This window comes from Lethenteron reissneri, chromosome 67, assembly GCF_015708825.2.
Source record: "Lethenteron reissneri isolate LAM-NWPU_2019-01 chromosome 67, ASM1570882v1, whole genome shotgun sequence".
In the NCBI taxonomy this organism is placed as follows: domain Eukaryota; kingdom Metazoa; phylum Chordata; class Hyperoartia; order Petromyzontiformes; family Petromyzontidae; genus Lethenteron; species Lethenteron reissneri.
The window spans coordinates 2,140,462-2,156,264 of NC_083845.1; the positions used below are offsets into that span (position 1 = coordinate 2,140,462).

The window sequence follows — 15,803 nt, forward strand, 5'->3', positions numbered from 1 at the left end:
TGTTCGGCCAGATAGAGAGGGCTAAATTGGCGCGATACGGACTGGAGAAGGGATGGAGTGATGTGTTACAAGAGAATGTGGAGCTGAGTTGACTTGCCGGTGACTGGTACCAGCGGTGTCAAGATCGGCCTCTGTACAAGAGGCTCGTGAAGCACGCTACTGAGCAGTGCCAGGCTAGGTGGACATTGAGGCTACTGGGCAGTTGGAGGCAGTCGCCTCCCAGCAACAGAGGGCAGAGGAGCGACGCTCCCAATTACGAGCAGAGCGCAGGACGGCGAAAATATAGAAAGTGTGCACAATGGGGGGCACAGGTGGTGCATCGGCCAGTCATGTCAGACAGCCAACCCATGGCACCTGCTGGGTTTATCCAGTGACCTCCTGCCAGTGGACGTTCGACCCTTCACGTGGCCTTAGTGCACGGTCTATCACAAGCGCTGTGGTGAAGTCACCGCCACTTAGTGGCGAATGGAGGGTAATGCTGTAAGTCTGTGCTGAGTGTGTGTTTGTGAGAGTCTCTGTGTGTGTGTAACTTCACTTGCCCCTACACTCTGTTACAGGCTGCACGGAGGAGGAAAGATTTGACTTTGTCTTTGAACCGACTGGGCTCACCCCGACACGATGGAGCAACGCGACGCAGGTGCAGAGACAGCAGCAGGGAGCGAGATTAAACATTCACGAACAGATGTTATCTCTCTCCCCTGGTGGACAGGAGGATGTGGGTTCGATCCTTACGATGTGCGAGTATGTGAGCAGTGTGGCTAGGAGATGTTATCTCCCTCGCCTGGTGTGCAGGATGTCATGGATTCAATCTCCACCCTGACGATGCCTGCTGCTGCTCTTTTCTATGTGCCAGTCTGCGTCTCTCCCCATGGCAGTCACATGGATTTGTTCGGTTTCTCTCTCCACGTTTAGAACCAACATCGCGCGTTTAGAGTATTATGCGTCTCGTTAAGTATCTGGGTCTCTATGGACCTCAATGTATTTCTATGGGTCTGTCTCTGTGGGTATCTTTGTCTCGGTGTGTCTCTATGAATATGGGTCTCTGTGTGTCCAAGGGCGTGACGTGGGTAACCAATTCTGGCGTCACAAATGAAATGAGGTCCACCAGGAGGAAGTGTGGTGTGGGGAGGTTGGTGATTGTTGGGAGGCGAGGGCACAACAACCCAAGGCTCACTTAGATTTAATGGGTTTTAGGTCTTTATTTTGCTCTCACCTTAGATGGCGGGAGGTGTGGTTGTTGCGATTTAGCCCCAGCCCCAGCAATGCCACACAGAAGCCCTGCCTTATTGCTACAACATCCGTGGCCTTCAGCCAAGGCCGTAGCAATGGAGTCAATATTGGGGGGGACCAAATCTTCCAGGGGTTCTAGGGGTCCCCCCCCCCCAGAAAAAAAATCTAAATTTAAAAACTATTTTTCTGCCTAAAATATGAAAAAATTCAGTGTCCAGCACTACACATAACACTGAACTGTGGATGAGATATTTCGTCATCCTTGCTCTCAAGATTGCAATAAGGTTACATGGGTACAAGTCTGACTCGACGTATTCAATTACAAGTAACATTCACAATAAGGCAAGTGGCAGGCTTCGTTGTTAATTTGGCCTCATATTTATCATAAAAAATGTACCAGCATTATAAAGGCATTTACAGCATTATAACATCCATTCTAACATTATAACAGCATTCCCAGTATTATAAGAACATACACGAACTTAAAGACAATGCTTCTTAAAGTCCCACAATGAAAAGATACACCTGTCTTCACGGAGATGTTATTTGTGCCTCCATTTTGTACTGCATCAAAACAGGAAATTCCTGTGTACACACACCCCCACACCTGCCTTGAGGCAAACACCTGCCGTGAGGCAGAACAAGGCCTCTGGGCTGCAGGTACTGTGAGGCCCCCAGTAATATTTTCAAAAGGAAAACAAAGTAAAAATAAAATAAAAGTTATTTTACAATGCTAACAACAAATAAAATTCAGCATTCAAAAATGAAATAACGTTTCACTTCATCTCTGGAGGCCTTCCAGCTGGCAGAGGCCCCTGGGCTGCAGCCCCGAAAGCCTGTGCCTGAATCCGGCCCTGGACCTCATTCAAACCCTTAGTGGCATGGTCTCAGCGAGCTGATGAAAGCTGCAAGAGAGAATTTCATCATCGCTTGCGGCTGGGGTTGGCATCGCCCCCCACTCCTCCTGATGTCGAGGGGAAATGGGCGAGGTTTTGGAATGTAGTTCATGCATCTGCAATGGCTGCTTTGGGGACACGGTCCAGACCTCCCCAGAGACCCTGGCTGACAGAGGAGGTGTTCAAGCTGGCTGAGAAAAAGCGACTGGTCCACTCTCATCGGCTACAGCATCCCACGTCAGAGAATGAGGAGGCTTACCGCAGCCTTCGCTCGGAGGTTCGGAGAGCCGTGAGGCACTGCAAGGATGGTTGGTGGTTGCAGGTTGCTGAGGAGATGGAGTCTGCCTCAATGGCCTGCGATCACAAATCGCTCTTTAATTCCATACAAAAAGAGTAACCTGCAGTACCACACCTATTACCATCATTATGGGAAAGAACGGTGATCAAATCTCCAACCCCCAGGAACAGGTTTGCAGATTTGCTGCACATTTCTGTGAGGTCCTGGGGGAGGGGAAATCCCTCAGCCAGGAAAACAACGTGGGACAAAGTGGGGATGCGGTGCCTCAAATATTGGAGGAGGAAGTCACCCCCTGGGAGTGGCTGGCTGAGGTGCCATCTGTTGAGGAAGTACTGAAGGCGATCCAGAATCTAAGACCAGGAAAGATACCGAGCAGAGATGATCTCCCAAGCCAAATGTTGAGGGAGGGTGGCCTTTGTGCACAGACTGCCCTACATGACATCATAACAACAGTCTGGACCACTGGACAGGTTCCGCAGGATTGGAAGGATGCCTTGCTGGTCCCCCTCTTTAAGAAGGGGGTCCGCACAGACTGTAACAACTACAGTACAGGGGCATATCATTCCTCAGTGTGCCGGGAAAGGTCCTGGCAAGGATTATTCAACATTGCCTTGCTAGGCACACTAAGGAGAGGCTTGTGGAGCCCCAATACGGTTTTCTGTCCGTCTGCTACAGCAGAGATGTAGGGAATTCCAACAAGACCTACATCTCTACTTAATTTACCTGGTCAAGCCCTATTATACCATCAGTAGGCCTGGGCTCTGGGTTGTTATTCGTGCTTTCGGAGTCCCTGACCCTCTGCTCACGATCATTAAGGACCTGCATGATGGTGAGTGGGCCCGGGTAAACTACGTGGCTGGGAGTCAGAGCCATTCCCTGTCCACCTTGGGATGCAACAGGGATGTCCTCTGGCTTCCAAATTATTTTACATATATTTTGACGACGTAGTTCGTGAAGCCTTCAATAGCTGTACCGGAGGAATTTCCATCTGGTACAAATACAATGATAGGCTGATCATTGCCCAGGTGTGGTCAAGGGATGGCTCCCTATTGCTCAACCATGGAATGTATGCCGATGATCTGGTCATTGCTGCTCACTCAGAGGAGGAGTTGGAGGCGCTGCTGCTGAACCTGGAGCTTGCCACCAAGAGGTCCCACCAAAACTAAGCACCTGCCTGGGTATTTTGTACCATCGGACACTCCACCAATACAACTCCGAATTGGTGAAAGGGCAGTGGAGAGTTTCCCATACCTTGGCAGTGTACTAATGACCGGCTCCGGTTTAACAGCAGAGGTCTCACTCCGAATTAGTCGAGTGGCATTATCTTTTCATCGGTTGCATAATGCTGTGTGGAATCTACCTGGTCTATCACTCCGCACGAAGCTTCACGTCTTCTCGGTCATGGTCATTCCCTCCCTTCTCTACGCTTGCAAAACGTGGACCCCCCTAATGGAAGATCTTCGCCGGTTAGAAACGTTTAGGTTGGCCTGCCTACGAGCCATCCTGGGTTTAACCAGGCTGGATTGTGTGAGGAGCTCACAAATCCTTGAAAGATTTGGACAAAGTCCCATCGGTGAGCTCCTCCGGCAGGCAAGGCTGCGTTGCGTGGGTCATGTAGCCCGCATGCCCAGTCACCGCATTCCTTAACAGCTTTTCTCCGGCCAGATCGAGGGGGCTAACCGGGCGCGGCATGGGCTAGAGAAGAGATGGAGTGATGTGGTACAGGAGGATTTGGAGCTGAGTGGACTTGCCGAAGACTGGTACCAGCGGTGTCAAGATCGGCCTCTGTGGAGAAGGCTCATGAAAGACGCTACTGGACAGTTGGAGGCATTCGCCCTCCAACAACAATGGCGGGCGGAGGAGCGACGCTCACAACAATGAGCGGAGCACCGGGTGGCTAAAGCACAGCAAGTTAGCACAGTAGGGGGCACAGGTGGTGCATCAGCCAGTCGTCTCAGTCAGTCGACCTGTGGCATCTGGGTCTGCCCCGTGAGCTCCTGCCAGCAGGCGTTCGACACTTGACGTGGGCTCAAGTTGCACATAGCCTGGCACAAGCGTCGTGGTGACGTTACCACCACACAGTGGCGAATGGCGGTTGTTGTTGTTGTAGTGCAATATATAGTAGTGTAATATATAGTAGTGTAATATATAGTAGAGTGGTTTATAGTGTGTAGTGTACAGCAGTGTAGTATATAATATTGGTGTGTATAGCATGTATAGTGTATTGTGATGTAGTGTGTATAGTATGCAGTGTACCGTAGTGTATAGTGTAGTGGGCTCCATGTCCGAATCGACCAGCCACGAGTCCCGGTGCCCTGGGCTCCGTCCGCCACTTCGTCCTCGTGGGACAATCTCGATCCGACGCTCCTCTTCTCGTCCGACTCGGGCGAGGCGCGGCGTGCTCTTTTTGTACCCAATGCGCGGGTAACGGGCATCCTCCTGGCGCTTTACTGCTAGGCGAGGACACCGCTCTTCCGTTGCCCTTGGCACGGCTCAGCGGGTTAATTCCCCGGCGGTGCAAGCACACGCCAATGCGCAACGGCAGATATCACACAGACCCGGCACGAAAAGCGCGACCAGTAATGCCAATATGCAGTGCAAGATGCGCGACCATCAGCACCAAGGCTCGGCCCGAACGAGCAGCAGATAGCGCTGACGCTCGGCGCGGGAAGCACCACAAACGCGCGTCGTTATCACCCGTCCCCGCGTGGGCCCTCGCTCGCTCCTCACTCTCATGCCGCTGCGTGCACCACCCCGGGGCCACACCGTGCGCCAATGTGCAAACTCGCGACCTATACAGAGACCGGTGACACAACGCCATATACCATCTTGCTAATGCCTTTATTTTCGGCGCGAACAAACCCTCGAAAGTAAGCCATCTAGTCACTACGACCCAAGTGTGTATTGCGGAAAAAGCCTTGTCTAACGCTGCCTACCCACACAGTCGACCAAGCGTCCTCCCTCGTAGCTGCAGTCACTGGCGTCGCACGGACGCTGTGAGCGCCGAAGAGAGGAGGGGCTGACTGAGATGTCCACGGCGAAGACTTAGGAGACGAGATGGCCCCCTCGTTCCCAGGTCTCAACTTTTATTCCCAACTCCGAAGAACCTGGATCAAGCAAATACCGTGCGGCCAATCGTGCACCGACCTGTGGCCACATCCGCGGCCTTTCCTCTCACGTGGACTGCGGGTGTCTTTGATGTCCCCCGACTCATTGTCTGCTTTTTACGAACTTTTCACTCCGGCCCTTCCTGACGCTATTCTCAGGATTGTATAACTCATGGCAGCCGACCCGTTAATCATTATTGCGCCCATACACTATGAAGCCAATTCAGGGGCATTGCGATGGAGACTGCCCTGTCGGGATGAGCCAAATTCCTGGCGTCAGGAAACCATCGGACATTCCTCGGAGGAATCCGCGAAGTAACACCCGACAATTAGACCGGTCGATCCTAATCAAGACACTAGGTGTGTGTGAGCTTAATCAATCGTCGGGGCAATAGGGGCTGGTGTGGGGGGGGGGGCAGGGTGCGATTGTGGGGGGGGGGGGGGGGTGCTGCGATGTTGTGGCATCACATATCGTAGGGTGGTGTATAGTGAAGTGTATTGTAGTATATAATGTAGTGTATATAGCATCTGAAAGCGCACGATACAGTGACCATCTTTGTTCTACAGCCAGCCATAAGCCACTGCTGCAGCGAGGATGTTGATGGCAGGCTAAGTGCATTTGTAACCCAGAGCGCGAGAGTCAAGGCAAGATCAGCCGCTGTGCCATCGCATGTCAACTAACCAACAAGCACGCTGACGTTCTAGGGGCACTCACTCAAGACGACTCAGCCACGGATGGCAATGAGGATCCGGTCGAACACCCACAACAACCTCGGTTTAGCAGGTACTCTTCCTATTTTGATACTATTCCGATTGCCACTATTCCTATTGAGACTATACATTTTGCTACTACAGTATTCATATTGGGACCATTCCTGTTCGTACTAATCCTATTGGTAGTATCCCTATTGACAGTATTCATATTGGCACTATTCCTATTGGGACTGTTCCTGTTGCCACTCTCCCTTTTGGCACTATTCCCGTTAGTAATATTCCTATTGGTACTATTCCTATTGGTACTATTCCTATTGATACTATTCCTATTGGGACTTTCCCTATTGGTACTGTTCCTATTGGTCCTATCCCTCTAGGTTCTATATCCCCCTTGCCAGGAGATGTTATCTCCCTCGCCTGGTGTGTAGGAGGTCGTGGGTTTGATCCCCACCCTGACAATTTCTGCTTCCGCTGTTGTTGTCTTTTTGGATTCTGCGTCTCTCTCTGTCTCCCCGTGGTGATCGCGTGAACGTGTCTCCGGGTCGTCTGGTTTGTCTCTCCACGTTTAGAACGGACGTCACCACGCGTTCAGGAGGATTTTGCCGCTGTACATTTCCACGCGATAACCCACTTCGTTGAGCCACCATTTGTGATGACCAGGTCACTTCTGAAAATAAATTAGGTCACAAACAAGTATTTTCAACGCACACACTTTTATGTGCGCTCAAAATTTTTAAATATATTATTTTGACCCCAGATTTAATCAAATTTCATGTGCTGAATAAAAGTGGATGGCTTGCATAAAGAAATTTAACCATATCGAAAGGAAGCCACCCACTTTTATTTAGCACATGAAATTGTATTAATTCTGGGCTCAAAATAATACAATTTCTACTTTTGAGTGCTAATAAAAGGGTGTGCGTTGAAAACTTGTATTTTTACCTATTTTTTACCTTTAAATATAGTTTAACTTTTCAACTGGAATGCTATATTACCAGGTAAGGCCTGCTAGAGCTTTATAGATGTTTTTTAGAAGCAACCTGGCCACAAATGATAGCTCAACGAAGTGGCTTATCAACTTGTGGAAATTTATAGCAGCCAAATACTCGAAGCGCATGTTTCTAAATGTGGGGGGAAGACCGGAGGACCCGGGGAGAAATCCCTGCGACCACGGGGAGAACGTGAACACTCCAAACATACAGCGGGCGTCAGGGTCGGCATCGAAATTCTAAATTGCTATGGCAGGAACTTCGCACAAAGTGATCCCTATTTTATGACCCTGTAGAGATAAACAATGATGGCTTGCCTATGTCAACCTACAATAAATAAAACCATGCGCATTGCTATACAACTATGAAATTAGAGGTTGATAGTACGCAGCACAAAGAATGGCTATTACAATTTAAATAATGATCACCCCGATTTCAAAGTAGTGAAATTACATTTAGAACAACACGATACGTATAACGCGTTTAATGATCGTATTTGCCATCATTAAGTACTGTACTGTATGAAAGACGGTAAGACACATCTAGACTGCAATGGTGTAGCAATGCGCGCATATGCACAATGTTGCATATCGCGACACAGTGTTTATAGTGCATAGATTTAGCCCTTTAATTGAAAAATCTTTCATCAACAATCATAATGAGAACATTTCAGCAATGAAATTAGGGATAGCGTTTAGTTGTAAATCATGATCACGGTTCACCTGCTCGGCGCGTTGGAATGGGAGTGACAAAGCAAACGATAATACTATTTATTAAGACTATAACTCCGTCATTATTTTAACAATAGTAATTAGTATTGGCATTGTTGGTAGCGCGCTAAGAGGGAGCCGCAGCGGGTCACATCGGTGCCATGCCGAGCGGTGAGATAAGCGCCTTTCATTGGTCATAGGCTCCCCAACAGCCGCTGATTGGACAAGACGTTCCCCTGCATTGCTGGGCGAAACCATTCGTGACTTGATATGGGGGGGGGGGGGGGGGGGCAGATTGTAAGAGCGTTAATTATTAAAATAAAGTAAACAAACGAACAGGCCCAGGAATCGGTGGGACGTGGATCGTTTTTTTATGAATTGTCCCGCGAGACAAGTGTGTAGATCCGTAGATTTGAAGGTATATAAAAAGACAAGGCGAGGTCAATAAAAGTGTGAAATAAGTAATATGTTTTAAAACTTTTTTTAAAAACACGCTTTAATGAAATGTACCCTACTAGTAATGGAAGAACTCCACGACTCCAGGAAGTGGCCCCGCAGCTTGCCATAACGTAAGGGATCGTGGCCAATTACAGCCAAAGTCAGTTGGCGTGGACAATTAGACCCAAGCCGAAACATAACATCTAAAAATAGATTTCGATTTAAAGCTTTCGTGACTGCAGGGATTCATCTTCTTGGTTCTTTCGGTAAAGTCACGTAGAAGGGAAGTAATAAAAGAATAAAAATAAAACATAATAAATAAATCTCACGACGTTTCGGCCACAACACAAGCAGCCGTCCTCAGGTGAAGACCAGGTCTGTCGACTTTACCGAAAGAACCAAGAAGATATAAAAATAGTTTTGAAATATGTTTTTTGTGATAGAATAAAATATTGTCATCAGTATGACATAAGTATACCAAGTTTGCAGTCGATACCACATTGGGAAGTGGGTAAAAAGTGAGTTACGAGATTTGAGGATACGACAACAACGACAACAACAACAGACGGAGTAAGTTAAATAAAAGCGTGTAACAAGAGCTATACAGCTTAGTGAGCCTTTACACTTGGTAAAATCAAATTAAAGGTTTAGTTTAAATAAATATTCTAATTCTGAGTAAATTCGTCAAGAGTGTGTTTAACATTCGTGACGTTATTCGTTCTCCCCTTTCTTTAAATCTGGCAGCACTGCAGCTCTCTCCGCACCGCGTGGCCTTGCCCATTGTGCCAAAAACAAATCCACTTTTCAAACTCTCCTGGAAGACTTTGACCTGTGGAAATATTACCCACAAAAACTCTCACTCAAGGACGTCTTACAAGTATCGGAAAGCAACACCAAGAGGGAGCAGCCCAACTCCTTGCAAGACGTCGCCATGCACTTCCTTCACGGCATTTTTGCGGCAAATTCAAATTCTCGAACGACAGAGTTCAGCTCCGGGAACGTTTTAGCTGAGGCCCAGCCGGCAAAACCTGAAAGCGAGTTCGCGTTTCTAACCAAACGCCACACAGCCACACCCCTTAGGCGTAATTCTATCAGCATATTGGATCTGACAGCGGCGGTCTTCCTGTGTGCTGACCAGTGCTTGCAACAGGCGATTATGGTCAAGATGTCTCTGTGCCAATTTGCATTGCCACTGTTGCTGCCCGACTCCAATAAAGGCAAACTCACCTTCTTGCTGTGGGCCATGCGTTCCGTGACTCATATTTGGAGACCTCACGAAATAATGGGCAGCCGAGGTTACGTCGAAGATTCCATGGCCAGAGCGCAGATGCCCATGATATCCTTCCTGCGGATCGGGAACTGCAAAGTGTCCAAATCGGAGGTCATCAACTCGTTTCTGAGCAATGGCCGGCACGATGTTTTCGTTCACCGAAACATGATATTCGGGGATTCCCCCAGCAAAATTGCCAACGGTGTGGTGGAGATTTGCTTTAGCCTGCCACGTGGGAATGAACACTCTGACCTCTTCCAGGATATAGTTGCCGTTTTCAATCTTCGTGGTGATGCTAAAGATAGCCTGACCCAATTCCAATTCTTGAAAAGGACATCGGGGGCGCTCTTCGTATTCGTGGAGGAAGTTGGAGAAAGCGAACGGACCTTTTTGACCTCAAGCTTCGAGCCGAATTCAAAGCCATTTCTTGTACTAGACTCGGAAAGAACTGCAGAGGAGGAAACAAGCAGAAACCTATTGTGCGTCTGCAAACATTTGAAATTGGAAGAAAATAACGTTTTTTTGGGGGAAGATTTCAGAAGAATTGCGTTTAAGGAAACGTTTAAAAAATTCGTTGTCAACGCCGTGAGGAACATCGAGTCCAAGAAAGAGAATTTGCAAGAAGCCATTGGGACCGCCACAGCGCTTAATATCGTCATTGACGAAGGGGGAAATGATCTACGCATCATCAGAGAGTCGGTGAAAAACGTCACAGATTACATCACGGAACACGGCACGTGCTCCATCAAAGAGATGATGCTTCCGCGTCAGGGCAAGCTGTGGCGTGACTGGGCAGACCTAGACAAAGAGCAGTGGCGCCTGAACAAGATCAGCAAGAGGAGTTGTGAAGAATACCGCGCGACGATCGAGATGGAGAAACGCAAACTTCGGGAGCAGCAGTCCAAGCTGGAGCTCTCCCCGCCAATGGAGATGTATTTCCATGAACTAATGACGCCGTCCAAAACGAACCTGCTCTTTCTTCAGTGCTTGAAAGTAGAACTCGATTCGTTGTCAAGAACCCCAGGACTGTTGCCTTCACTGGGTGTGGAGCATTTCATGCGAGAATTGGCACAGATCTACGAGGCGTCCAAAGCTTGCGACGCGGCTCCCCCCGGATCCCAGGCGCTGCCGTCGGTCATGGCACAGCTCCTCCTCGACGGCTTTCCCATGGAGCTCTTGGACGGCGATGCCAGTTGCATCCCAATGGATTGGGTGACGGACGTCCTGGACGAAGTCCGCCGCATGCTCGGTGAAGAGGTGCGCGTTCTCGTGCTGTCTGTGCTCGGCGTGCAGAGCACAGGAAAGTCCACCCTCCTCAACATCATGTTCGGCCTCCAGTTCGCCGTGAGCAGCGGCCGCTGCACGCGGGGAATGTTCGCGCATCTGGTGCGCGTATACGACCTCCTGAGGAAGGAACTGCGCTGCGACTTCTTCCTGGTGATCGACTCGGAGGGGCTGAGTGCCCCAGAGGGCTCGCCACACCGTCCGACGGACGAGCGCGATGCCGAGCTGGCCACACTGCTCATCGGCCTGAGCGACATGGTGCTGTTCAACCTCAGGATGGAGAACGCAGAGGAGCTGAAGGGCATCCTCAGGACTGCCCTGCACGCCATTGTACGGATGATTGAAGCCGGGAGAAAGCCCTCCTGCCTGTTTATCCACCAGTGCTCGGGGGATTTGTCCGCACACAACAAGAACGCAGAGGGTCGGGAAAGCATCCTCAGGCTGCTGGAAGAGAGCGCGGCTGTTGCGATGAAGCTTGAGGGCAGGGAATTAGTCATCAAGCAGTTCTCTGAAATCATGGAGTACGACGTGGTCAATGACAACTGCTACTTGCCGGAGCTCTGGACCAGCGGTTTGCTGGTGAAGCCCATCAGTTCCGAGTACAGTGACAAAGTGCTTGATCTAAGGAAGAACATCTTGGAAAAATTTAAATCGAAGAAATCCACTCACACTCTGTCAGAGTTCAGTCATTGGTTGAACATCATATGGACCGCCATGAAGAAAGAAATGTATATTTTCAGTTTCAAGAACTTCCATGTCATCAACCCCTACAACAAACTGTGCAGTGAGTACTCTGCCTGGGAGGGGAAGCTCAGCGCCAGGGTAGATTTCTGGCTGAACGTCGCAGAAAACAGAATCTCAAACTCAAAACCCACGGAGCTTGACGAGTTGTGTGCTGAACTCGAAGGCAAATTGAAAAATGAATTCTCAGAAAACGAAGGGCAATTTAAGGAGCTATTACAGGATATATTTGAAAAATCTGAAGATTCACACTTGCTTCTGAAATACCAAAAAGACTTTTTGAACAGTTACGGAATGTTTACAAAAAATTTACATTTGGAAGCTCTTGAAAAGTATGAAAATAAACATTTTGAAGCGCTTGTAAAACATGCTAGGCGTGAAAATAACCAACAATCATATGAGTTTGTGGAAAACCACTTCACACAACGGATAGTTAAAGGCATCCAACAACGCCTGCAGAACTACAAAAACAAGCACACTGAATTGTCCAAAATCTCATTTCAAGATGATTTCAATCGGATTTGGTCAGAGTCAGTGTCTTTGCTTGAAAATAAGGAAATAGAGGCTGATATCGAAAAAAGATTGTCTAAAGATGACAATTATCGGAAACGCTTAAGTGCTGAACCATTGTGCGACTTGGGGAAAACAACATTCGTCATCAGGAACACGGAACACAAACTGTCAACAAGTGAAATGCACCGTTCATGGACGAGCATCTCCACCTTCGTGGGTGACGTCGTGAGAGATTGCACCGCCTTTATAGAAGGTTACGCCAAGACGAAGATCAGTTACAGTTCCAAGCAGTGGGACGAGCTATTGGCGTACATTGATTCGCTGTTGAACGCAGAGTATAAAGGGTGCAATGCTCAACTCAAAGTTGACATCAAGCTGTACGTTTGTTCTATTGCCGTCAAAGCATTCACGCGACTGGACAAGGCGCTATTGGAGCACAAACTGTCGGACTTAAAGAACACTGCCCTGGACCTTTTCGGGCAAATGTGCCAAAGTGGGGATGAAAGACAGAACATCGCTGCCGCCTTTTGCCAATGTTTCATCAAGCCGGCCCTTGTGATAATGATCCATCAGCAGTTGGGGACAAGGCTCGTGAAAATGATCAGAGAAAAAAGTGACGCATTTTCGAGTCGTAAACACCTACAGATGCACGTCCTCTTACACTTGCTCATGGAGGAAGACTTTGTTCTTTTTATAAAGTTCATAAGTTCTCATGAAGATGCCACGCATGACTGGGTGAAGAACTACGTCATCCAAGTTTGCAAGCAATATAAATTATTAAGCTTGCATAACATCTGCCTGGAGAAAAAAAACATGTTAGAAGAAGTCATATCAAAAATTGAGAACTCAGTGATGGCAGCGAAGGCAGCACAACCTGTCCCAGCGACGGCGGCCGATCTCTTCCGCAGCCTAAAAAAATTCCTTGCCGGAGATATCGTGTTCCAGCACGTGGAGCTACTGAGAATTTTCGATGTGTACCCCCTCGTTGATACCCAAAGCCTTGAGAGACTTTCGGCCGCGGTCGTCGCCCAACTGAGGGTGGTCATTTGCAAAGTGCAGCCGAACTGCAGTGACACCTGCGACGTTGAGAAGACACTGAAAGACCTTCGCATGAGGCCGCACCGGAAGCTGCTGTGGATGCTTCGAGGCTGCGGTCAGCAGTGCCCACTGTGTGGAGCTCCCTGCGATCGCGGGGGAGGCAACCACAGGGAGCACGCAGCCACCGTTCACTATCCCCAGGGGCTCATGGGCAGGAGGCATCACGATGGGACGTTCATGTGCGACGTGTGCACCACCTCCATGGCGCGGAAAAAGAATGGAAGGATGGGCGAGCATACATTTTACAACGCAGACACGGGAAACATGCCCGTAAAATTCAACAACCTTCGCAACGTCAACAAGTTGTATAAAGACTGGAACATCCCGCCAGATCCAGACGTGGAAAACCCCCTCTTCTGGAAGTTAGTCTTGCACCAATTCAATGAGCAGTTGGCCCAGCATTATGGGGTAGGTAAGGCGGAGATACCTGCTGAATGGGGAAGCGTTACAAAGCAATGTGTGGAGGATGATTTGCGTGAAAGATATTTTGGTCAGACTGGTGTGGTGGACAACGTCGTCAAATTGGTAAAACAAGAACAGCCAAATGACCATGACAACAAAATCGCCCTAATAAAATACAAAAAACTCTGACTGCTGAAATAATGGAAAACCAAAGAACCTTGATGGCCTTAATCGAGGTTCAAATTTACATTAAATAATCTAACATATGAAATGTTTAAGAAGTGTTAACAGTCTTCCGTCGTTATTCACGATGAGGGATGTGTTCTGGAGATGCTCGTAAATATCAAATTTCGCGTAAAATGATATTTGCCTACGAAAAAGTATTTATGAAATCATTAAAAACACTTAAATAAGCTATTAAACATATGAAAATCATCTTATGATTTTATTTAATCACTTTATCTCATCACTTTATCTCTCATCTGGCACAACACTGCAGATGAGATCAGTGTGGAGGCCATTGTACGGATCCAGATGTTAAGGGATAACGAATTGAGATGAATAGAGTCCAGTTCCTCTAACAAGACTCCAGTTCCTCTAACAAGACTCCAGTTCCTCCACCAAGACTCCAGTTCCTCCACCAAGACTCCAGTTCCTCCACCAAGACTCCAGTTCCCACACCAAGACTCCAGTTCCTCCACCAAGACTCCAGTTCCTCTACCAAGACTCCAGTTCCTCCACCAAGACTCCAGTTCCTACACCAAGACTCCAGTTCCTCCACCAAGACTCCAGTTCCTCCACCAAGACTCCAGTTCCTACACCAAGACTCCAGTTCCTCCACCAAGACTCCAGTTCCTACACCAAGACTCCAGTTCCTCCACCAAGACTCCAGTTCCTACACCAAGACTCCAGTTCCTCCACCAAGACTCCAGTTCCTACACCAAGACTCCAGTTCCTCTACCAAGAGTCCAGTTCCTCCACCAAGACTCCAGTTCCTCCACCAAGACTCCAGTTCCTCCACCAAGACTCCAGTTCCTCCACCAAGACTCCAGTTCCTACACCAAGACTCCAGTTCCTCCATCAAGACTCCAGTTCCTCCACCAAGACTCCAGTTCCTCTACCAAGACCCCAGTTCCTCCACCAAGACTCCAGTTCCTCCATCAAGACTCCAGTTCCTCCACCAAGACTCCAGTTCCTACACCAAGACTCCAGTTCCTCCATCAAGACTCCAGTTCCTCCACCAAGACTCCAGTTCCTCCACCAAGACTCCAGTTCCTCCACCAAGACTCCAGTTCCTCCACCAAGACTCCAGTTCCTCCACCAAGACTCCAGTTCCTCCACCAAGACTCCAGTTCCTTACACCAAGACTCCAGTTCCTCCACCAAGACTCCAGTTCCTCTACCAAGACTCCAGTTCCTCCACCAAGACTCCAGTTCCTACACAAAGACACCAGTTCCTACACCAAGACTCCAGTTCCTCCACCAAGACTCCAGTTCCTCCACCAAGACTCCAGTTCCTCCACCAAGACTCCAGTTCCTCCACCAAGACTCCAGTTCCTCTACCAAGACTCCAGTTCCTCCACCAAGACTCCAGTTCCTACATCAAGACTCCAGTTCCTCCATCAAGACTCCAGTTCCTCCACCAAGACTCCAGTTCCTCCACCAAGACTCCAGTTCCTCCACCAAGACTCCAGTTCCTCCACCAAGACTCCAGTTCCTCCATCAAGACTCCAGTTCCTCCACCAAGACTCCAATTCCTCCACCAAGACTCCAGTTCCTCCACCAAGACTCCAGTTCCTCCACCAAGAGTCCAGTTCCTCCATCAAGACTCCAGTTCCTCCACCAAGATTCCAGTTCCTCTACCAAGACTCCAGTTCCTCCACCAAGACTCCAGTTCCTCCACCAAGACTCCAGTTCCTCCACCAAGACTCCAGTTCCTCCACCAAGAGTCCAGTTCCTCCATCAAGACTCCAGTTCCTCCACCAAGATTCCAGTTCCTCTACCAAGACTCCATTTCCTCCACCAAGACTCCAGTTCCTCCACCAAGACTCCAGTTCTTCCACCAAGACTCCAGTTCCTCCACCAAGACTCCAGTTCCCCCACCAAGACTCCAG

The 15,803-nt window shown here is 48.8% G+C and overlaps 1 protein-coding gene across 1 annotated transcript; it reads left to right on the plus strand.

Annotated features, from left to right (window-relative positions):
• Positions 1 to 489: 489 nt before the first annotated feature.
• On the plus strand, positions 490 to 14,562 carry LOC133360208 (interferon-induced very large GTPase 1-like). Its single transcript, XM_061578835.1, has 3 exons — positions 490 to 637; positions 6,237 to 6,315; positions 9,127 to 14,562. The coding sequence occupies exons 1-3, from the start codon at positions 619 to 621 to the stop codon at positions 13,877 to 13,879; spliced, it is 4,851 nt and encodes a 1,616-aa protein (XP_061434819.1). The 5' UTR covers positions 490 to 618; the 3' UTR covers positions 13,880 to 14,562.
• Positions 14,563 to 15,803: the final 1,241 nt, after the last annotated feature.